The 24,576-nt window shown below is 43.1% G+C and overlaps 1 protein-coding gene across 1 annotated transcript in view; it reads right to left on the bottom strand.

Moving 5' to 3' along the window:
- The window catches only part of LOC135508187 (E3 ubiquitin-protein ligase pellino homolog 2-like), a 49,488-nt gene that overhangs the window by 13,925 nt on the left and 10,987 nt on the right, over positions 1 to 24,576 (bottom strand). The window contains exon 2 of the mRNA XM_064928212.1: positions 4,673 to 4,802. Coding sequence (XP_064784284.1) covers positions 4,673 to 4,802 — 130 coding nt within the window. The remainder of the gene's footprint in view (positions 1 to 4,672; positions 4,803 to 24,576) is intronic.

Here is a 24,576-nt window from a genome sequence, read left to right as displayed (position 1 = left end):
ACACTCATGACGTCATTATGGTCACCAACAATACCATCGGTTTCTCAGAATTTCCCTGTGAAAGCCTAACAATATAAGATCACATTTTATAACTTAGCTAGTCATGTTGGCAATAGAACAAGCTTTCATATTATGCTCACCTGACCCAGATTTGGATTTATAAAATGGACCATTTTTGGATTGCGTAAACAACAGTAATTGTGTAAAGGTAGGGACGCAGGGCTGGGTTTCAAACAAAACTCCAAGTGTGCTTGCTCTAGTTCCTAAAAGACACAGCATTGAAATTACTTAACTGTGCGCGACCACTTGGAGACACCAGTTAGTCCTCTCACTCAAACCCTTGTTATTCTTTTGTGTTGTGTTATGTTGCAACTAACCCACATTTGAGGAATATTATCATGTTGCTGAATGTATCCAGAGTATTTTCAAAATTTCATTATCAAAAATGTGGTGAAAAGTATGGTAAATATAAAAAAATGCACATAAAAAGCAACAGTTTATTCAGTGGTGTCAGGTGAACTGTTGTGTCCTAAACTTTGGTCTAATAATGTTCCTATTATCTCCAAACTGTTCCCTTTCAATTGCTAACATGCTTATGCATGTACTTTCATATTTATTTTGTAAGAAACCTGTTCCATATAGGCCAATTCCCACAAGTGTAAAGCATTCCACATTTTCAACACAACATTTGGCTACTTAAGATTGATACATACCCAGTTCTAAAATCCCACACAACCAACTGAGACCTGAAGAGAGCGAGGTCTAAACCGTTTGTTAGGGAACACCCAAAGGAACACAAACACACCCAGACAGACACCTGTAATTGAGATCAAGTGGGCAGAATAGGGAGCAGAGGCAGGATTTGAATAGGAGTCTGGTAGTGATCATGGGAGCTCCTCATTATCGGTCATTAGCACCAGAGTGTGCACAGACACGTGAGCCCTACTCAGTCAGAGCGCTTTCTCAACGTGTTCACATGGACCTACTACAGTGTGAGGAGGGAGATTTGGTGTAGTGTCTGAGAGTGAGAGAACACATTCCTGCTGAGCAGAGAAAGCGTCGGTGGACAAGTACACACTTGGAAATCCACATGTAACAGTTACCCTCTCAATTGATATCTCACATCTCTACTTTCAAATAGAACCCTCAGTGCTGGCTATAGGTATAGATGCGGTAAAGAGATGAATCGACTCAATCAAAACAATGGGAATGCCATGGCAACACCACTGACGCATCCCCCATGCGGGCAAGATTCAAAATCTCCTTATTGCCTACCAACAAAATGTGCCTATATTTATGTGCATTTCATACCTTCTTGGGGTAATAAGAGAATAATGCTTGTATGGATGTCAAACCAATATGTCAGTCCCCAATCAACTGCATTACACTTAAAAATAGGCTTCAAGTAACACCATCGATTTCTATAGTGCATTCGGAAAGTATTCAGACCCCTTGACTTTGTCCACATTGTTACGTTAGCCGTATTCTAAAATGCATTAAATTGTTTTTTTCCCCCCTCAATCTACACAAAATACCCCATAATGACAAAGAGAAAACAGGTTGAATTTTTTGCAAAATAATAAAAATAAAAACAGAAATGCCTTATTTACGTACGTATTCAGACCCTTTGCTATGAGACCCGAAATTGAACTCACATGCATCCTGTTCCCATTGATCATCCTTGAGATATTTCTACAACTTGATTGGAGTCCACATGTGGACATGATTTAGAAAGGCACACCTGTCTACATAAAGGTCCCACAGTTAACAGTGCATGTCAGAGCAAACACCAAGCCATGAGGTCGAAGGAATTGTCCATAGAGCTCCGAGACAGGATTGTGTCGAGGCACAGATCTGGGGGAAGGGTACCAAAAAATGTCTGCATCATTGAAGGTCCCCAAGAATACAGTGGCATAAATCATTCTTAAACCGAAGTTTGGAACCACCAAGACTCTTCCTAGAGCTGGCCGCCCCGCCAAACTGAGCAATCGGGGGAGAAGGGCCGTGGTCAGGGAGGTGATCAAGAACTCGATGGTCACTCTGACAGAGCTCCAGAGTTCCTTTGTGGAGATGCAAGAACCTTCCAGAAGAACAACCATCTCTGCAGCACTCCACCATTTAAGGTAGTGGCAAGATGGAAGCCACTCCTCAGTACAAAAAGCACATGACAGCCCACTTGGAGTTTGCCAATAGGCACCTAAAGGATTCTCTGGTCTGATGAAACCAAGATTTAACTCTTTGTCCTTAATGCCAAACGTCATGTCTGGTTGAAACCTGGCACCACCCCTACAGTAAGCATGGTGGTGGTAGCATCATGCTGTGGGGATGTTATTCAGCGGCAGGGACTGGGAGACTAGTCAGGATCAAGGGAAAGATGAATGGAGTAAAGTACAGAGAGATCTTTGATGAAAACCTGCTCCAGAGCGCTCCGGACCTCAGACTGGGTCAAAGGTTCACCTTCCAACAGGACAATTGACCCTAAGCACACAGCCAAGAGAACACAGGAGTAGCTTCGGGACAAGTCTCTGAATGTCCTTGAGTGGCCCAGCCAGAGCCCGGACTTGAACCTGATCGAACATCTTTGGAGAGACCTGAAAATAGCTGTGCAGCGACGCTCCCCATCCAACCTGACAGAGCTTAAGAGGATCTGCAGAGAATGGGAGAAACTCCCCAAATACAGGTGTGCCAAGCTTGTAGCATCATACCTCCCCCTTTTTTTGCTTTGTCATTATGAGGTATTGTGTGTAGATTGATGGGGAAAGAAACAATTCAATGCATTTTAGAATAAACCTGTAACGTAACAAAATGTGGAAAAAGTAAAAGGGGTCTGAAAACTTTATGAATGCACTGTATATGGCTAGCTACAGTATGTTACAAGCTAATACGAACAGGAGTTAGCATTTATTCTAACCCCGAAAAAGGACCATTTCTAAATATTATGCTGCGAAAACAGCCAAATACACTACATGACCAACAGTACGTGGACAACTGCTTGTCGAACATTTCATTCCAAAATCATGGCCATTAAAATTCAGTTGGTCCCCTTTGCTGCTATAATAGCTTCCACTCTTCTGGGAAGGCTCTCCACTAAGTGTTGGAACATTGTTGCGGGGACTTGCTTCCATTCAGCCACATGAGCATTCGTGGGGTCGGGCCCTGATGTTGGGCAATTAGGCCTGGCTCGCAGTTGGCGATCCAATTCTTCCCAAAGGTGTTCAAATAGGGTTGAGGTCAGGACTCTGTGCCATCTCGACAAACCATTTCTGTATGAATCTCGCTCGGTGCACGGGGGGCATTGTCATGCTGAAACAGGAGGGGGCCTTCCCCAAACTGTTCCCACAAAGTCTGACAAACAGAATTGTCTACCATCTCTGCTGTAGCATTAAGATTTCCCTTCATTGGAACTAAGGGGCCTTGCCCAGACCATGAAAAACAGCCCCAGACCATTATTCCTCCTCCACCAAACTTTACAGTTAGCACTAGGCATTGGGGGAGGTGGTGAAGCATGATTCATCACTCCAGAGAACTTGTTTCCACTGAGTCCAATGGTGGCAATGTTTACAACATTCCAGTCAACCATTGGTATTGCGCATGGTGATCTTTGGCTTGTGTGCGGCTGCTTGGCCATGGAAACCCATTTCATGAAGCTCGCGTCCCGACAAACAGTTATTTTTCTGACGTTGCTTCCAGAGTCCCTCAGCAGTGAGTGTTGTGTGCCCTATTATTTCGCAGCTGAGCCCTTGTTGCTCCTAGTCATTTCCACTTCACAATAACAGCACATACAGTTGACCAGGGCAGCTCTAGCAGGGCAGAAGTTTGACAAACTGAATAAGGAACAGCTATTTTCATCTGTGTGTACAGCTGTGAGGGGAAGGTCAGCCAACTGCAACAACATCCTCCTCACTTCACCCCACTAAACCAAGTTTAATAGAGGCCCTGATACCAGGGTGGCAGAGGGGAGGTGAAGGTGCTGGGGGGTTAATAAAGCTCCATCATTATATAACAAGCTGTACATGACCTCTTACATAAACCTACACATACTGGTGTGTGTCGTGAAATAGCAGAGCAGGGCCCAGTACAGTTCACTGAACAGGCAGTCAGAGATGACACAGCCTTTATCAGCTAACAGCTAGCTCCTAAACCTTTTCTCCTAGTGAGAAGAGTTCAGACAGTCAGGCTACAGGGTGGGAGACTAACACAGACTGAAGGGCCTTAAGCCAGAAGGCCTAAAAACAAAAAGGAGAAGTGCTTTGAAACATGTGCTTCTAAAAACTGCAGACGTCAGCAGCAGGCACTCTAGCTTGTTTAGCTGACTGCTAGGATACCAAATGTAGGAATGCAAGAGGACAGACATGTTGTACTGGACTGGCAGTTTTCTGGCAGACACCACACATAGCAAAGCTAGGAGGTCTGGCTGCAGCTTTTGTGTAGTAAATGTCAGAGCCATCAATAGAGCAACAATATTTTCTTGACTGGGATTTCAAGTTAGATACGTGAAAAACGTGTTAAAGTCAAATGAGTTAAATTCAGTGTTGGTTCTCACTGTTGTGTCAATTGTTGGTATTCTACCAATTTGCTAAGAAGGGTAATAACATATTCATGAGAACTCAGTCTTCACCCATCAATTACTTAGTTTGTGCATGAATGTGAGTAGGCTCGGTTCCTGGTTTACCTTGCTGGCTTGTGGCGTGTTGAGGATATGGACGGTGCTGGGTTTAACACCGTTGGCTTTGCTTCTCTTGTACAGGGCAAAGCGGCTTTTCCTTCTGCCCCGGTCTCCGTTTGGGAGGGAGCCATTGTACCTGTCAGAAAAATGGGGAGAAAGAAAGTGAGAGAGTTTCTAACATTTCAGGAAAAGTTCATTCATTCCCCCAAAGGGTAGATAAAGATATTCTTCCAAGAGAAAAAAAAACGTTACAGAATATTCTTGTCTGTACGTGAATGCATGAATAATAATGTGTGTTCCTAGGGGTTTTAGAGCAGGGCCATTTGTATCCACTTTCATTCATCCACATAGATCACATTCATTGTATTAGTTATCTAAGCTTCACCTTGGATTATAGCTGGGCTATTACATAAAGCACTTTAAAATGCTCCCCCTCCGTCTGTCAGCTAGCTAGCCACGCCGCAGCTGTTACTCTGCACTAGTCTGTAGAAGAGCAGAGTTTAAGATGTGTGTCAGGTCTCCTTTACAGGACTATCCAGACCAGACTGGGGAGGCTCTCTGACTCACATGATGGTCAGCAGCATAATACCTCTACCACATTAGTCACACTAACTTGGAGCCTGAACTGGCTGACTCAAATTAAAAATACACAGTACAAAATGGCCTCATCATAACAACTTCTCTATTTAGTGTGTGGTTAACATTTCTATCTTGGTGCGCCCTTGTGATGCCCAGTCTCTCAGTCTGCTGTAACTACGGGCCTGGTCTGCCTGGTGAATGGAGGTGCCTCTTCCAGAACAGACCAATACTCTACATCCACCAGCTGGCCCCTACAGCTGGGAAACCCCATGCTCTCCTCCCATCTAACACACAGGCCTTCTGTTCGGTCATCCACCCCCCACAGAATAAGAGAGTTCAGGTTGACATTTTGACTGATTACAGTATTTCAGAATCAATTATATTAATTGAATAAAAATCCACCAACCTTTCCTTTTATTAGCGATTGGGCTAAACAACCAACCACTACACTGTAATCCCCAAAGCCCTCGTTACTGCAACGACTACCACCTCCTCCCCATACTCATCCTCCTCCTCCCTCCCCTGGCCACCTGTCCCCACAGCCAGGCAGCCTGGAAAACACATGGTCTCAGTCAGAACAGGGCTGAGAGCTGGTATGCTAGACACAACCCACTCACAGGGGAATATTGTAGCTCTGCCATCGCTGACTGACTGCACACGAGTGCGATCAATATGATATGAAGCAGGTCATGACCGCTGCGATCAGTCCACAATAAAGCAGGATCAATTCCACTCTTCTGTTAGCCTTCAGCAACCACCCCTTCACAGCTGTTATTGTCAGTGGTAAGTCAATGCAATCTCTCTAGCTTGAAGACACTGGGGCATTACATCTCTACCATTCCAGTGAAGCCATTTGGCATTGGATAGGAAGACTGGACATAAATGCCAGTCCATTATCCATCATTAAGGACAGGAAGTGAAGTGTGCAATGTCACCTGGAGACCTCTTCATCATTGCATTAGCCAGGACAGCCTTTTAAATCTGTGCTCTAGTTTATTGTAATCTCTTTGCCTTTTGACCTGGGCCAGTGTGGGCATTTTTAGCCTCTTGATTCTGAGAAGGGATTAGAATGGAGGCTCTGAGCATCATCTGTACTCCAGCAATGCCACCATACCCAAGAAAGAGCCACCTGCAGTCCCCTAGTCATCGACTTAGTGACAGTACAGCGTTAACGTAGTATGAGACATTTGTTAAAGCGATAGCCCTGGCTATGACCCCATGACTGCTTCTAGGGTCATGTGAGGATGGCACAGTGGGTTATTATGGGTCAGAAGGGCTTAAGGTAGGGCAATATGTTTTTATATGTTTGTGTGACATTCCAGATGCCTGTATTGCAAGAATCACATTTTTTTAATGGTAGATTGTTGTCATGTCTTTTTGGTTGCCTCTTTCTGTGCACCTTCCCATTTACACCAGAGATCTGTATATAATGGCAAGATGCTCATGTCTACACCCTAACAATGGGAGTCATTGTCCCAAAGGCAAGCTTAAGTCCAAAATGAGTCCATAGAAACGCATGGGGCTTATTTTGGATAGATTTTAGCGAGTGAAACCTCATGCTTCGACTCTTCCCCTATGGTTTACACACCACCCCCCCAAGCCACTCCACCTGCCACTCACAACAAAAATGAGGGATCCTCTCTAACAAGTGGTTTCAACTCGCTATGTGCATTTCAGATTTGGTCCACAGAAACCCATTTTACTGTAATTGAGAAGTTCACCTTTCTAACCATACCCTTTTATGTCTCAACTACTCAAAATGTACACAGAACAGACACTATTAAAACAAGAGTATCAATGAACATTGATTCTGGGAAATGAATGTTCAGTTTGTCGCACGCAGCATTTCAGTACCAAGTACCAATAGCAGCATTTTAGCCAAAGACTTATACTAGCTGTCTAGTCTTTATAAATGTGCAATAAGCATAAAACAATTATTTTGGGAATTGGAGAGAAATGAGGTAGGTCACTTGATTTCAACATCTAAACAAAAGTGGACAGGCTAACATGCTATTCAAAAAGTTGGAGACACAGAAAACTGTTCATAAACTGACATTTAAATGTTCAACTTCATTCATCTCCAGCACCACCCAAACATGTGAAAATTATGCGTTTCTATGTTTTGTAGTAAAAAAAAGAGGGGAACATAAGTGTTTCCAATGACAATCATTGTGTGATGTTGACCAAATGTGAGTAGGCATTGCCTACTAATTGGTTGATGATGACATTGGAAACACTTACATTTCTCTGTGTGTTTCCAATGATGTCATCAAACATTGGTGAGTTTCTATGTCACATATGTTGATGTAGGGGTGGTGCAGGAGATGAAAATGAAGTTGTATTTTTTTTTAAATGTTCCCCTATAACAATTCAACTGTTCTGCCTTGTTAGCTAGCAAATAGATCCAAGTTGGCTAAACTTGAAACTTAAAAGATTAGCTGGCTACTCACTAGCACGTGGGCTTGTGTGATTGAACATCGGCCTCAAACATTTTCTACAGCCCAAGACCTGCTACAAGAAGTTAGACATTATTAGTGAATGTGCATTATGCAAGGCTCTGTTTAAATTTGGAACTAAACATTGCATTTTTAAAAGACAGATTTGAAAGCCAGATCATTGATTGCAAAAAAAAGCAGGCTAAACTATTTTGATAATTTAATTATTAGCTGGTATCATGGTTGTGGAAGGCTTATAAACTAGCCTAGGTATAATTTCACAACCCTGAATTGATTGCTGACTGTTTGAAATTGAGTGATTTTGACCTACAAAAAAATTGTACAACAAAGTGAAAACATAAAATAAATAAATGGAGATATTGCCCAGCTCTTGGTTAAGGTCTTCAGAACCAGTCCAAAACGTGACAATGGCAGCATTTCCGATTCATCATCTATAATGTAATCCTCAGCAATGTTATCTACAGTTAGTCACCATAGTCTTGGTGTTTGGAGGTCTGTGCTCCACCTACCCGGAGATGTCCCCATCAAATACAATCTTCCCTCACAGAATCCTTCTTCAGGGGAGACTTGCACAATCAATAGGTTCAATGCCACAAGCACAATGAATGGACAAAGAGGACTGTGGAGAGGCAGAGGCTGTATCCTGATCAATCCCCCCTTTCATTTCCTAAACCCACTCACCCAGCCTGCCCACTCACTGCCCAGTGCCAGTGCTGCCAGCCAAAGCCGGGAAGTGGCCATGCAAATACCACTGGGTTAAGACAAACCAGGGTGAGAATTGCAATTCAAATCTCCATTCAAATTACATTTTTATTTTTTTTATTTTACCTTTATTTAACCAGGCAAGTCTTATTTTCAATGACGGCCTAGGCCTGCCGCCCCATGTCATGAAGATGTACCTTTGGATCAAAATCTAGACTATAACAGAAAGGAAAAGCCCACAAAGTATTGTATTTTTTTTTATGGCAGGCGTCTTATCCCTACCATAGCCTACAACACCACACTGACTCAAAATGTCCTGACTCAAAATGTGTATGTGTATGGGGGGTGCGGGCAGGATTCGATACCACGATCAAAACAGTCACACTTGCGACTGTTTGACTTGGCAGTGATACATACATTTTTAATTGGTCGCAAGGGTGCCATTGAAAACAATGGACCTGGTCACGTTATAATTATTTTATTATCATGATTTAATCAAACAGTAACGTGCAATTGACCAAAAATAAAGAAGCAACAGCAGCACGGAAATGCCCATGTGCGCGCGCGTCAGAACTTGCCTTTATGAGGGAGGTTTCGGAAACCCTCCGGGCCAGTCAATCATCCCAGTCAGTGGGCAGAGAAACAAATATTGTAATAATGCTATTTTTAATCTAGGCTATATAATTGATTTAAAAAAACGATTAAACAATGGATGCTTATTTATCACATGCTCTCTGCACAGATATAGCCTACAGACAAACTGTCAGGCAGAGAGAACGCTCAGCTCTCAAAAAGCCGGTTGTTACGAGGAGCGAAGAGCGACAGCGGTAAGGGTAGGAAAGATGTTCCAAGTTATAACTACCATTAAATTCTAAGGCAAGAATTGGTATGCAAACCACATATTTAAAAGTTTAAAGTCTTGGTTAAGTATTTGTGATGTGCAATTCAGTCATCATGGAATAGTATACCTTGAAAATCAGACATTTTCTTTAGGCTCTTTGGTCCTTGAAAAGTCATTGAAGTTATGGTAGCCGATTTAGAAGTTCTACTGCGCTAATAGTGCCTTCAGAAAATATTCATACCTCGACTAATTCCACATGTGGCTGAACGGCTCAATCTTGTGTAGCAACATTTGAAATTGTGTTTTTTATTTATTTTTACATTGGAATAAAGTAGAGACGCAGAGCTAGAAAATTGTTTATCATACAGTACAGTTGAAGAACAATGGGAACGTAATTCAGCTTTGAAAGTTGATAAACTTGTAACCCCACTTTTGAGAAAATGGCCCTTGAATGTTTTGGTACACCTACTGGAAAGCTCTTCTTGGTCTACACCCATTCAGCATTGTTTACACCATCTTAAGCTTTAGCCCCACCCATCTCTTTAAGGATTCACATGTCCAACGCTGGTCCGACCAAGCTGACTCCACACTCCAAGACTGCTTCCATCACGTGGACTGGGACATGTTTCGTATTGCGTCAAATAACAACATTGACGAATACGCTGATTCGGTGTGCGAGTTCATTAGAATGTGCGTTGAAGATGTCGTTCCCATAGCAACGATTAAAACATTCCCTAACCAGAAACCTTAGATTGATGGCAGCATTCCGTGAAACTGAAAGCGCGAACCACTGCTTTCAATCAGGGCAAGGTGTCTGGTAACATGACTGAATACAAACAATGCAGCTATTCCCTCCGTAAGGCTATCAAACAAGCTAAGCGTCAGTACAGAGACAAAGTAGAATCCCAATTCAACGGCTCAGACACAAGAGGCATGTGGCAGGGTCTACAGTCAATCACGGACTACAGGAAGAAATTCAGCCCAGTCACGGACCAGGATGTCTTGCTCCCAGGCAGACTAAATTACTTTTATTGCCCGCTTTGAGGACAATACAGTGCCACTGTCAATGCCTGCAACGGAAAAATGCGGTCTCTCCTTCACTGCAGCCAAGGTGAGTAAAACATTTAAACGTGTTAACCCTCGCAAGGCTGCAGGCCCAGACGGCATCCCCAGCCGCGCCTTCAGAGCATGCGCAGACCAGCTGGCTGGTGTGTTTACGGACATATTCAATCAATCCCTATACCAGTCTGCTGTTCCCACATGCTTCAAGAGGGCCATCATCGTTCCTGTTCCCAAGAAAGCTAAGGTAACTGAGCTAAACGACTACCGCCCCGTAGCACTCACTTCCGTCATCATGAAGTGCTTTGAGAGACTAGTCAAGGACCATATCACCTCCCTACCTGACACCCTAGACCCACTCCAATTTGCTTACCGCTCAAACAGGTCCACAGACGATGCAATCTCAACCACACTGCACACTGCCCTAACCCATCTGGACAAGAGGAATACCTATGTGAGAATGCTGTTCATCGACTACAGCTCGGCATTCAACACCATAGTACCCTCCAAGCTCGTCATCAAGCTCGAGACCCTGGGTCTCGACCCCGCCCTGTGCAACTGGACTTCCTGACGGGACGCCCCCAGGTGGTGAGGGTAGGTAACAACATCTCCTCCCCGCTGATCCTCAACACTGGGGCCCCACAAGGGTGCGTTCTGAGCCCTCGCCTGTACTCCCTGTTCACCCACGACTGCGTGGCCCCGCACGCCTCCAACTCAATCATCAAGTTTGCGGACGACACAACAGTGGTAGGCTTGATTACCAACAACGACGAGACGGCCTATAGGGAGGAGGTGAGGGCCCTCGGAGTGTGGTTTCAGGAAAATAACCTCACACTCAACGTCAACAAAACTAAGGAGATGATTGTGGACTTCAGGAAACAGCAGAGGGAACACCCCCCTATCCACATCGATGGAACAGTAGTGGAGAGAGTAGCAAGTTTTAAGTTCCTCGGCATACACATCACAGACAAACTGAATTGGTCCACTCATACAGACAGCATCGTGAAGAAGGCGCAGCAGCGCCTCTTCAACCTCAGGAGGCTGAAGAAATTTGGCTTGTCACCAAAAGCACTCACAAACTTCTACAGATGCACAATCGAGAGCATCCTGGCGGGCTGTATCACCGCCTGGTACGGCAACTGCTCCGCCCTCAACCGTAAGGCTCTCCAGAGGGTAGTGAGGTCTGCACAACGCATCATCGGGGGCAAACTACCTGCCCTCCAGGACACCTACACCACCCGATGTTACAGGAAGGCCATAAAGATCATCAAGGACATCAACCACCCGAGCCACTGCCTGTTCACCCCGCTATCATCCAGAAGGCGAGGTCAGTACAGGTGCATCAAAGCTGGGACCGAGAGACTGAAAAACAGCTTCTATCTCAAGGCCATCAGACTGTTAAACAGCCACCACTAACTGCCAACACACTGACACTGACTCAACTCCAGCCACTTTAATAATGGGAATTGATGGGAAATGATGTAAATATATCACTAGCCACTTTAAACAATGCTACCTTATATAATGTTACTTACCCTACATTATTCATCTCATATGCATACGTATATACTGTACTCTATATCATCGACTGCATCCTTATGTAATACATGTATCACTAGCCACTTTAACTATGCCACTTTGTTTACATACTCATCTCATATGTATATACTGTACTCGATACCATCTACTGTATCTTGCCTATGCTGCTCTGTACCATCACTCATTCATATATCCTTATGTACATATTCTTTATCCCCTTACACTGTGTATAAGACAGTAGTTTAGGAATTGTTAGTTATATTACTTGTTGGTTATTACTGCATTGTCGGAACTAGAAGCACAAGCATTTCGCTACACTCGCATTAACATCTGCTAACCATGTGTATGTGACAAATAAATTTGATTTGACATGCGAGGCCATGTGCTAAACAGTGAGTACAACCAAAGAGTATAACCTAGCTTTTAGTCTAAATATGTTATTCGATATGTCTGTATACAGTTGTCGCAGTGACATCATTAATTTTTTGGCGGGCGTCCGACATCAAACTTGTCGCTATCATTTTGAAAAAGTATAAACAAAAACAGGCTGCATGACATCAGCCTGATGGTCCAAAATAACATAACTGGTGTATTTTAACACCAATTTAGTATTTGTCAATCTAGCAAACCAGGCTAAAAGCAAAAAAAAAAAACGAAAAAAAAAAAACGTTCGTTTCTAGCTTGTTAGCTAGCTAGCCAGTTCAGGGCTCCCAAGTTGCGCAGCGATCTAAGGCACTGCATCACAGTGCCCAAGGCATCACAACAGACCCTGGTTGGATTCCAGGCTGTATCACAACCGGCCGTGATTTGGTGTCCCATAGGGTAGTGCACAATTGGCCCAGCGTCGTCCGGGTTTGGCCGGCATTGTAAATAAGAATTTGTTCTTAACTGACTTGTTTAGTTAAATAAAAAAAAATCATTACTATATCATATAGCTGATAACACCTAAACTTTAGCTAAATTGTATTCATTATTACAGGACAATAAATTTGCAACAAGATAATGGCGAGCTAATGACAGAAAATAGCCTACGGTTGTGAGTGTGACAAAATAAAAGCAGGGCATTCTACCAGAGAATTGTATAACTTGGACACTGTCTTGTTGGCCTAATGTTATATCCTAATTTGACTTTGGTGCAGATCATGTTGCTCTTCTTATTACAGTCTCTGGTAAACACACACTATATGAAATCAAATCTATAAGTTAATTTGTCACATGGACAGGATACAAAAGCTGTAAACTGTACAGTGAACTGGTTACTTGCATAGTGGAGTCTTTTTTTGACATGTAACTAAATAATTCACCAAAACCCCCAACTCATAACATTACCTTGCATGAATCTACCGGCAGCTAAAGCTAACCAACTAGCTAGGTTCAATGTTAGAAAACAAGTAATGCAAATGGCTCTGAGATGCAAATATTACTACACAGATCATACACGTAACGTTAACTAGCGAGCCAGCCAGCTAATGTTAGCAGTACACTAACTTGCACTGAACAAGTTTTTTTGTTTGTTTATTGTGTGTTTTTAAAATTATTTTTTACCCCTTTTTCTCCCCAATTTCGTGGTATCCAATTGTTTTAGTAGCTACTATCTTGTCTCATCGCTACAACTCCCATACGGGCTCGGGAGAGACGAGGTTGAAAGTCATGCGTCCTCCGATACACAACCCAACCGCACTGCTTCTTAACACAGCGTCATCCAACCTGGAAGCCAGCCGCACCAATGTGTCGGAGGAAACGCCGTGCACCTGGCAACCTTGGTCTGCGCGCACTGCGCCCGGCCCATCACAGGAGTCGCTGGTGCGCGATGAGACAAGGATTTTCCTACCGGCCAAACCCTCCCTAACCCGGACGACGCTAGGCCAATTGTGCATCGCTCCACAGACCTCCCGGTCGCGGCCGGTTACGACAGAGCCTGGGCGCGAACCCAGAGTCTCTGGTGGCACAGCTGGCACTGCAGTACAGCGCCCTTAACCACTGCGCCACCCGGGAGAACCTCACTGAACAAGTTTGACCAAATTAGAAACATATATGAAAATGTAGATCGCTACACTCTTACCCATATACATGGATGAACGCATCTCCCTCTGTCACGGATGCCATGTTTGCCCTTAGTTTGAAGATGTATAAAACACCCGTCTCCTGATTACGGCAGCCTTCTGTTATCTTTTTAGACTTCCTCCACATTTGGAGAGAATGCCAATAGATTACATTTTTTTCCCTCTCCCAATCTACACACAATACCCCATAATGGCAAAGTGAAAGTAGTTTTTTTGGTTACTACATGATTCCATACGTGTTATTTCATAGTTTTGATGTCTTCACTATTATTCTACAATGTAGAAAATAGTAAAAAAGGAAAGAAAAACCCTGGAATGAGTAGGTGTCCAAACCTTTGACTGGTACTGTATGTAAATTAGATATTTATGTACTTAATTTAATACATTTGCAAAAATTTAAAAAAATGACTAGCGTGGATTGGGAGAAAAAAAAATATGCAATCCATTTTGAAATCAGGCTGTAAGACAAAATGTGGAATAAGTCAAAGGGCAAGAATACTTTAAGGCACTAATTATTCTGTGATTTCATTTCTGATCCGTTTATAAGAGACGTAGGCGCTTCCATTTTTTTCCCGGCGTTTCAATTTAATGATGTTGCGCTAGTCTGTTGCGGTAAAACCATGTGTGGTTATTATGAGCAAGACATTAAATGTTGGTTCAACTTGGTTTTCCATACAAAGTGTCCCATTACAAAAGGGAACCCGCTTTTTGGTCGCTTTCTCATTTTAAAATATAATACAGTAACCCTTCAGTAACACATCTCAAATGGCGAGGCTGACTAGCTACCACATGGACAGACTTCATTAGTGTGTTTGTCGGGAGCATGCTGTCTATTTAGCCAGGCAATACCCACATTATTCTGACATATTTTAGAATGGAAAAATAATGTGAATGTCAATGCATAATGACAATAGGTAGGCCTAGTCAAAAAAGGTATTTGACTTGCCAAAGTCTATGTACCCTGTATAGGCTAGTTGCTCAGCCTGCGAATTAAAGATAAAAATCACACACTCATCATTTGATTTCCTGTCAGATCTTGTCCCGGGCCAGTATGTGTATGTATATTTATGTTTTTATTTATTAATGCAAGTAGCTTTCAGTTGGCATTGGCCCGGTGTGCCCCTGGAAAATATACCTGAATGTGGAGCCCTGCTTTGTGTGGTGCGCGTAGGGCCTACAACTTTGTGTAGCCGTTAGCTACATAGATGGAAAGGCAATAAACATTTAACTTCAAAGTAGCCTGCGCCTTCCTGGCAGAATCATGATTATTTGCATCAATTCAGTGGACATTTGTTTTGAAACTCCATCCTAAGTGCACTACAGAAACACCCCTGGCCAAACAACTGTCTGGAGTTTACCTGAATTAAAGGCTAACAACAAAACATCTACATTTCTCAGATTTTTCCCAGACCTCAAAATGGTCCCCTGATGTGGTTACATTTTTTATTTTATTAAACTAGGCAAGTCAGTTAAGAACAAATTTATATTTACATTGACAGCCTACCGCGGCCGACCCTCATGACGCTGGGCCAATTGCGCGCCGCCCTGTGGGAGATGTGGGTACGCAGACCGAGGAGTCACTGCTGCCACTCATGAGTTCCGATGTTTTGTGGCCCCCACCCCTGCTCCAGAGGACTACACATGTAACTTTGACATCCGTAATAAATATATTTTGCACATTATTTTAAGTCTTTTCTTTGCTGTTACAGTAAATCTATCCTAATTAAAGAACACAAAAGGCATGCTAATTTAAAAATGTGGCTAGTCATTCTTAGCCTGGTTCTATATGGAATGAAGGAACATTATGGGACAGAGGCCAGACCATGATCAATTATTATATTTATTTAAAAGATTGTGTGACCTTATCATGTGCTGGTGCCACCAACTGAAAAGGTTGGTAGCACCAGTGCCGCCAGTAGAAAAGGTTAGTGTAGAACCCTGAGTGCAGGGGACACAGGCCACACATATAGATTTGAAATGCAAAATGCTTTTAACAGATGCTCTATACATGAAATTCACAAAGCACAAAACACCAGAGAAATGACTGATGTATTATTTCGTTCTCTCTCCATAAATGTTTAATAACACCTTACAATGAAAGCACTGCAAGGCCACACTTTTCTTCCAGATTTTTTGTTGTTGTTGAAAAAAAATCTAGGTGGTTGTGCCTGAGGCACAATGAAATGTTGCCCAAGGAGGATAGCTACGAAGCACTGCTGAATGAGAGTAACATCTACAATGGTAAAGACAGACCATTAATAATCAATGTCCCACCAAAACAGGCTCGTAAACTCATCAAGAAAAATTCAGATTAAAGTGCTTTTCTTAGCCCCATGGGGGGGTATTACTACACCACCAGTGTTATGGGAGCTAATACGTGGACACAGACATCTCATTTATGGCACATAGCTACATGAGAATTTCAACAAAAGCTGTGTAGTGAAGGCCTACTTACTGTATAGCATGTAATTGCGTAAAATGTTAGAAACATGTCTACTGATGTTTTGGATTTTCCTAAAATGGGTCAATGGGAGATGTTTATTGAATTAAGGAGTTTTAAATTCCCTAAATGGCATTTATATCTAAAATGAGAGAGAACATACATTATAACTTTCATTATGTGAGTAGTCAGTCAGTTCACCTGGCAAACACTGGATGCTGTGAGAATTCTACAAAACCGCAGTAAACCAATCTGTTTTCACTAAATGTCAATAATGTGGTCCTTAAAATACATAAATCATTTGAAAACAATGTGGCAGTTGTTACCCATGTCTAAAAATCCCAATACTGTCTTATGATATTTAGGCGTTATACAGCCCAAATGTAAAGCAAGTGCCATGCTAAGAACGTTCAAATCTGTGGGACATCTCTTTTTGTGAAACCTGCAAAAAATCAGTGTGTTCAAATTTGCTCTTTGTGATGGGTATTCTTCAACAGAGTAAGATTAAATGTGACATTGTATTGCCAGGTATGGGGTCAAATCAGCTTCTAAAGCCCATTGAGCGTGAGGTGACACTGTTGAGAAAGATTAAAACATCTGTGAGGAAGCCAACACTGAGACTAGCGCACAGAGGATGGGTCCCGTGAGCGCACGCGGAATGTGGTCAAATGAGCAGAGGATGGTTGCGCAAACAACATCCCCAAGTGGATCTCTTCTCACAAAAAAAGTCTTGCTCTTGCAACTGCAATAGTTGTATTATTATGCTTAGATCCCCCGACAGTGTCATTGCATTTTGGTACACCAGAATTACATTCATTTCCAATGAAACCCTGCGTTTGCCTTGCAGCATTGCGTTGCAGAGGCAGTTGCAGTGTGGTGCATATATGTTGGATTTATCGAACATCGAGTAACTGTATGCGTAGACGGCTTGACAGAAATGGTATCAGAAGGTGAATTTTTAACTTTTGTTGCATACATATCCATATGATGCTGAGTACTATTTCGCGCAAGAACGCTGTCGTGTGATCGAAGGGTTACAGGGGAAAATTCTAGACAATGAACATGGTGGTCACTAGTTAACCTGTTGATGCTCTGGGGGCGCTATTTCATTTTTGGATGAAAAACATTCCCGTTTTAAACAAGATATTTTGTCACAAAAAGATGCTCGACTATGCATATAATTGCTACCGTTCGAAAGAAAACACTCTGACGTGTCCAGAAATACAAAGATCTTCTCTGTGCGTGCCCTATAACGTGAGCTTCAGGCAAAACCAAGATGAGATGGCATCCAGGAAATGACAAGGATTTTTGAGGCTCTGTTTTCCATGGTCTCCTTATATGGCTGTGAACGCGAGAGGAGTAAGTCTGCCCTTTCTGTCATTTCCCCAAGGTGTCTGCAGCATTGTGACGTATTTGTAGGCAGATCATTGGAAGATTGACCATAACAGACCACATTTACCACGTGTCCGCCCGGTGTCCTGCGCCGAAATTGGTGCGCAAAAGTCACCTGCCAGTATTTTTCCATACGATACAGAGAGTAAAGCAAGCTTCCACGAACTGCATGTCAATGAAGAGATATGTGAAAAAACACCTTGAGGACTGATTCCAAACAACGTTTGCCATGTTTCGGTCGATATTATGTAGTTAATCCGGAAAAAGTTTTACGTTGTAGGTGACTGCATTTTCGGTTCGTTTCGGTAGCCAGACGCAATGTAGAAAACGGAACGATTTCTCCTACACACAGACGCTTTCAGGAAACACTGCGCATTTGGTATGTGACTGAGAGTCTCCTCATTGAAAACATCAGAAGCTCTTCAAAGGTAAATGATTTTATTTATTTGGTTATCTGGTTTTTGTGAAAATGTTGCGTGCTACATGCTACACAAAATGCTATGCTAGCTTTGCATACTCTTACACAAATTAGTCAATTTCTATGGTTCAAAAGCATATTTTGAAAATCTGAGATGACAGTGTTGTTAAGAAAAGGCTAAGATTGAGAGCAGACGCATTATTTTAATTTTATTTGCGATTTTCAGAAATCGTTAACGTTGCGTTATGCTAATGAGCCTGAGGCTTTAGTCACGATCCCGGATCCGGGATGGGGAGTTTCAAGAAGTTAACACCGCTTCAAATTCTTGATTATTATGGCTAAACCACACCTATTTCTACATGTTCTCTTAAAATCAGATTTTATAACTAACCTTATGCCTTCAGCTCAGCATTTAACACCATAGTACCCTCCAAACTCGTCATCAAGCTCGAGACCCTGGGTCTCGACCCCGCCCTGTGCAACTGGACTTCCTGACGGGCCGACCCCAGGTGGTGAGGGTAGGTAACAACATCTCCACCCCGCTGATCCTCAACACTGGGGCCCCACAAGGGTGCGTTCTGAGCCCTCTCCTGTACTCCCTGTTCACCCACGACTGCGTGGCCACGCACGCCTCCAACTCAATCATCAAGTTTGCGGATGACACAACAGTGGTAGGCTTGATTACCAACAACGACGAGACGGCCAACAGGGAGGAGGTGAGGGCCCTCGGAGTGTGGTGTCAGGAAAATAACCTCACACTCAACGTCAACAAAACTAAGGAGATGATCGTGGACTTCAGGAAACAGCAGAGGGAACACCCCCCTATCCACATCGATGGAACAGTAGTGGAGAGGGTAGTAAGTTAAGTTCCTCGGCGTACACATCACAGACAAACTAAATTGGTCCACCCACACAGGCAGCATCGTGAAGAAGGCGCAGCAGCGCCTCTTCAACCTCAGGAGGCTGAAAAATTTGTCTTGTCACCAAAAGCACACAAACTTTTACAGATGCACAATTGAGAGCATCACCGCCTGGTACGGCAACTGCTCCGCCCACAAACATAAGGCTCTCCAGATGGTAGTGAGGTCTGCACAACGCATCACCGGGGGCAAACTACCTGCCCTCCAGGACACCTACACCACCCGATGTCACAGGAAGGCCATAAAGATCATCAAGGACAACATCCACCTGGGCCACTGCCTGTTCACCCCGCTATCATCCAGAAGGCGAGGTCAGTACAGGTGCATCAAAGCTGGGACCGAGAGACTGAAAAACAGCCTAAGGCCATCAGACTGTTAAACAGCCACCAATAACATTGAGTGGCTGCTGCCAACACACCGACTCAACTCCAGCCACTTTAATAATGGGAATTTATGTAAAATATATCACTAGCCACTTTAAACAATGCTACTTAATATAATGTTTACATACCCTACATTACTCATCTCATATGTATACGTATATACTGTACTCGATACCATCTACTGCACATATGTCAGAGTCAAGGCCCGCGGGCCACATCCGGCCCGCGAGAAGGTTTTTTACGGCCCCTGGGATGATCTTGATTTATTATTAGAACCGGCCCGCAGACCGCAGCAAGCCGGCAGCCCGCAGATCTTTTACACGCACCAATACTACATTTCCCACAATGCAACGGTGACGCACCGAGCAGTAGGCTGCTTCATTTCAATATTTATTGGCACAGCAGTCGTCAGCATCACAGTAAAATTAACTTTCAGATACCCATCAAAAATGGCAAAACGGAAGGTGGACACTGAGAACCGGGGGTTTCAAACAAGGTGGGAGTCGGAGTATATGTTCACGGAGGTAGCTGGAAAACCTGTGTGTCTTCTGTGTGGAGAAAGTGTGGCGGTACTGAAAGAGTATAATCTGAGACGACATTATGAAACGAAACACGCGGACAAAAACAAGAATATGGACATGGAACAAAGGCTACAAAAGGCAGAGGAATTAAAACGAGGCCTCAAATCTCGACAGGCTCTGTTCAAAAAAGCCAAATCACAAGGCCAGGCTGCTGTCAAGGCCAGTTTTATTTTGGCAGAAGAGATCGCTAAATCAGCCCGGCCATTTACGGAGGGGGATTTCATCAAAAACTGCATGATTAAAGTTTGTGACGAAGTTTGCCCAGAAAAAAGGCAACTCTTTTTAAATGTGAGTCTGAGCAGAAACACCATTGCCGAGAGAGTAGACCAGTTGTCCATCAATCTAAAAGAGCAGCTTGTGAAAAAGGGAAAAGATTTCATTGCATATTCCTTGGCTGTGGATGAGAGCACCGACATTTCTGACATTGCCCAGTTGTCAATTTTCATCCGCGGAGTGGACTCCAGCCTAAGCGTGACAGAGGAGTTTTTGGCTTTACGTCCTATGCATGGCACAACTACGGGGCATGATTTGTATGAAGAGGTGTCAAGATGTGTAAATGAGATGGAGCTGCCTTGGGAAAAACTTGTGGGTTTGACAACCGACGGAGCACCTGCGATGTGTGGACACAGGAGCGGACTGGTGGCGAAGATACGGGAAAAGATGCAAGAGGAAAACGCGACAGGTGAGCTGACAGCTTATCATTGTATCATACACCAGGAAGCGTTGTGCGGTAAAGCCTTGAAAATGGAGCATGTAATGAGCATCATCACGCGCACAGTTAACTTTATCAGAGCCAAAGGTTTGAATCACCGCCAGTTCAAGGCATTTCTGACGGAGTTAGAAACGGAGCATGGTGATTTGCCTTATCACACAGAGGTGCGATGGCTAAGCCAGGGAAAGGTGCTTCAAAGATGTTTCGAGCTTCGTGAGGAGATTTGTCTGTTCTTGGACAGCAAAGGGAAAGACACAACACAACTCCGAGACGAAATGTTTCTGTGTGAAATGGCTTTTCTGTGTGACATTACGAGTCATCTGAATGCAATGAACTTGCAGCTGCAGGGTCGGGATCATGTCATCTCTGATATGTACAGTACAGTGAAGGCATTTAAAACCAAACTGACTCTGTGGGAGACGCAGATGCGGAAAGAAAATTTGAGCCACTTTCCCAGCTGCCAGACCATGAAAGAGAAGCTCTCTACCAGTGCGTTCCCGAGCGCACAGTTGGCTGATAAAATAGGTATGCTTGCCGCTGACTTTCGACGCCGATTTGCTGACTTTGAAGCACAAAAAAGCAGGTTGGAACTGCTCGGTAACCCATTTGCTGTTGACGTGGAAAGCTCACCACCAAACCTCCAAATGGAGTTGATTGACCTCCAATGCAATGATGCACTGAGGGCAAAATATGCGGCAGTGGGTGCTGCGGAGTTCGCCCGTTTCCTCCCCGACACAATGCCCCAGCTGCGCATCCAGGCTGCTCAAACGTTGTCTATGTTTGGCAGCACATACCTGTGTGAACAACTTTTTTCTTTGATGAACCTGAACAAAACATCACACAGAAGTCGACTTACTGCTGAACACCTCCACTCAATTCTGAGGATTTCCTCAGCTCAGAGCCTTACCCCGAACATTGATGAACTTGTGGAAAAGATGGGACACCACCAAGTATCACCCTCAACCTCAAACAAGTGAACATTACTGTGCAATCACATATTTAGAGTTTTTACTCAGTTCAAGTTTAAAAGTTAAAGTTTAATATTTGTTTTCACTGCATGTTACTTCTCCTTAAACAAAGTGTTGTTTTTGATTAATAGATTTTTGCACTTTATTTTATTGTATTTCAATCCAATTATATTTTAAAAATATTTCAGTTGAGTGGATGATAGAAAATTGCTATTATTGTTTTTTTCTTTGAAGTAAATTTAGCCCACTTTTGCTAAAATAGAAAATATAGGCTACTGATGGTGCCTTGAATACCGGTTTCTTTCATTTAATGTTCATGTTATGGGGATTTTTATATAAAGGAAATTTGTCTTTTGTGTCTGTTGAAAATTAAAGATTACTGACAGAGCCATAAGAAAATATTGCTTTATTTATCTGATCATATTGGAATATATTTGTTAGGTTTTCAGTAGGTTCAATTAGGTTCACTAGACTATATGCGTCATTTAAAAATTTTTCAATGAACATTCGAACAGTCCGGCCCTCGGCTTGTAGCTAAATTTTTTATTTGGCCCTCCGTCCATTTGACTTTGACACCCCTGATCTACTGCATCTTGCCTATGCCGCTCTGTACCATCACTCATTCATATATCTTTATGTACATATTCTTTATCCCTTTAAACTTGTGTGTATAAGGTAGTAGTTTTGGAATTGTTAGCTAGATCACTCGTTGGTTATTTTTATTTTACCTTTATTTTACTAGGCAAGTTAGTTAAGAACAAATTCTTATTTTCAATGACGGTGGGTTACACCTAGGAACAGTGGGTTAACTGCCTGTTCAGGGGCAGAACGACAGATTTGTACCTTGTCAGCTCGGGGATTCGAACTTACAACCTTTCGATTTCTAGTCCAACGCTCTAACCACTAGGCTACCCTGCATTTTCGGAACTAGAAGCACAAGCATTTCGCTACACTCGCATTAACATCTGCTAACCACGTGTATGTGACAAATAAAATTGATTGATTTGCCTAACCATGATTTTAAATTAAGACCAATTGTTAGTTTTTGTTTTAATACATTTTTTGGATGCAGCCAATTGACTGTGGCTGAGTTATTTAATGGAAATCGTATTTTGACAGTGAAAGGCAATGGTGGTGATGTAGGGACAATGGCCAATGATAAAAAGGTATAGAGAACCTAACCAACCAACTATGATTTCAATATTGAAATTGGTAGTAAGTTGGTCTTCTTTTATTAAAGCAGGCTATTGATTAGGCAAGCTAGGTTAGCGTCAGCTAGCTAGGAAGTTAACTAATTAGCTAACATTTAAGCATATAGCTAGCTAAGTCTAGCTAGCTAAGTCTAATTATACTCCAAAAGGTCAATGCTCATGTGGCTATCATAAAGAACTATAAACTGGACGAGACTACCAAATCGGGATTTGTCTGTGAAGAGCACACTTTTCCAGCATGCCAGTGGCCATCAAAGGTGTGCATTTGCCCACTGAAGTCGGTTACAACACTGAACTGCAGTCAGGTCAAGACCCTGGTGAGGACAAAGAGCACGCCGATTAGCTTCCCTGAGACGGTTTGACAGTTTGTGCAGAAATTCTTTCATCAACTGTCCAGGTGGCTGGTCTCAGATGATCCTGCAGGGGACGAAGCCTGATGTGGAGGTCCTGGGCTGGCATGGTTACACGTGGTCTGTGGTTGCGAGGCCGGTTGGATGTGCTTCCAAATTCTCAAAAATGACGTTGAGGCGGCTAATGGTAGAGAAATTAACATTCAAGTCTTTGGCAAGAGCCCTGGTGGTACGCCAATTGCACGCTCCCTCAACTTGAGACATCTGTGGCATTGTGTTGTGATAAAACTGCACATTTTGGCCTTTTGTCCCCCAGCACAAGGTGCATCTGTGTAATGATCATGCGGTTTAATCAGCCTCTTGATATGCCACACCTGTCAGGTGGATGGATTATATTGGCAAAGGAGAAATGCTCACAGGGATATAGACACATTTGTGCACCAATACATCTTGTTTTTATTTTGGTTCAGTGTACATGGGCAATATTGCAAGCTGCTAACTGCACACTTTGAGATGGTCTATGTGAAATGCAGATTTTATTACTTTTACTCTGGCAGTTTTGTGCAGTTACAATAAAAGAGAATGACCTCTTACCATCTTCTCTTTCTCCATTCCCTCTCTTCATACAGGCCCACTTTCACTATGTGGTGGGGAAATTGTTCTGTCCTTAGCTGACAGAGATAGCAGATACAGGACCCACTCTGTTCCGAGTACCTAGGCTCTCTATACACAGCGCACTCTTCCTGCAGGTAACAATGACTTCGATCAAATCACCTCAATCATTAGTGGTACTGAGTGTTCCTGTAATTGCATTGATGCTGTACGAAGGCATTGTTATTAGGACATTTGTCACATTGAGAGGATGACATGTTATTGACTTTCACCAACTGCTTTCTATTTGACTAGAAATATTGTTCTATACAGAGGACGGTTCTATATAGAATTTGTACAAGTACCTTATGTAATTGGATAGCTCTCCACAACAAGGGTTGGGCATGAAATGACAGCAGGCTGTTCAATACTGGGCCCTACTGACTGACGAGTGACGTGAACGGGTACAGCTCGACTCAGTACGTTATCACTTATTTAGCTAAATTATTATCCTTAGTTGGTTCTTTTGATACACCAACAGTCTTTAAAAATCAACTGTTACGCCTTGAATGCAACATCTCAACTCTGTCCTTTGCCATTTCCTGACTGTTTTTACTCTCGCCCTCACGAGACATGTCAGTGTGTGTGTGTAGAGAACATACGTCTGACAAGGTGGAGTCCGGCTTTTACTGCACCGCCCTGGAC

This window comes from Oncorhynchus masou, chromosome 21 (assembly GCF_036934945.1).
Source record: "Oncorhynchus masou masou isolate Uvic2021 chromosome 21, UVic_Omas_1.1, whole genome shotgun sequence".
NCBI lineage: Eukaryota > Metazoa > Chordata > Actinopteri > Salmoniformes > Salmonidae > Oncorhynchus > Oncorhynchus masou.
This window is presented reverse-complemented; position numbering and strand designations above follow the sequence as displayed.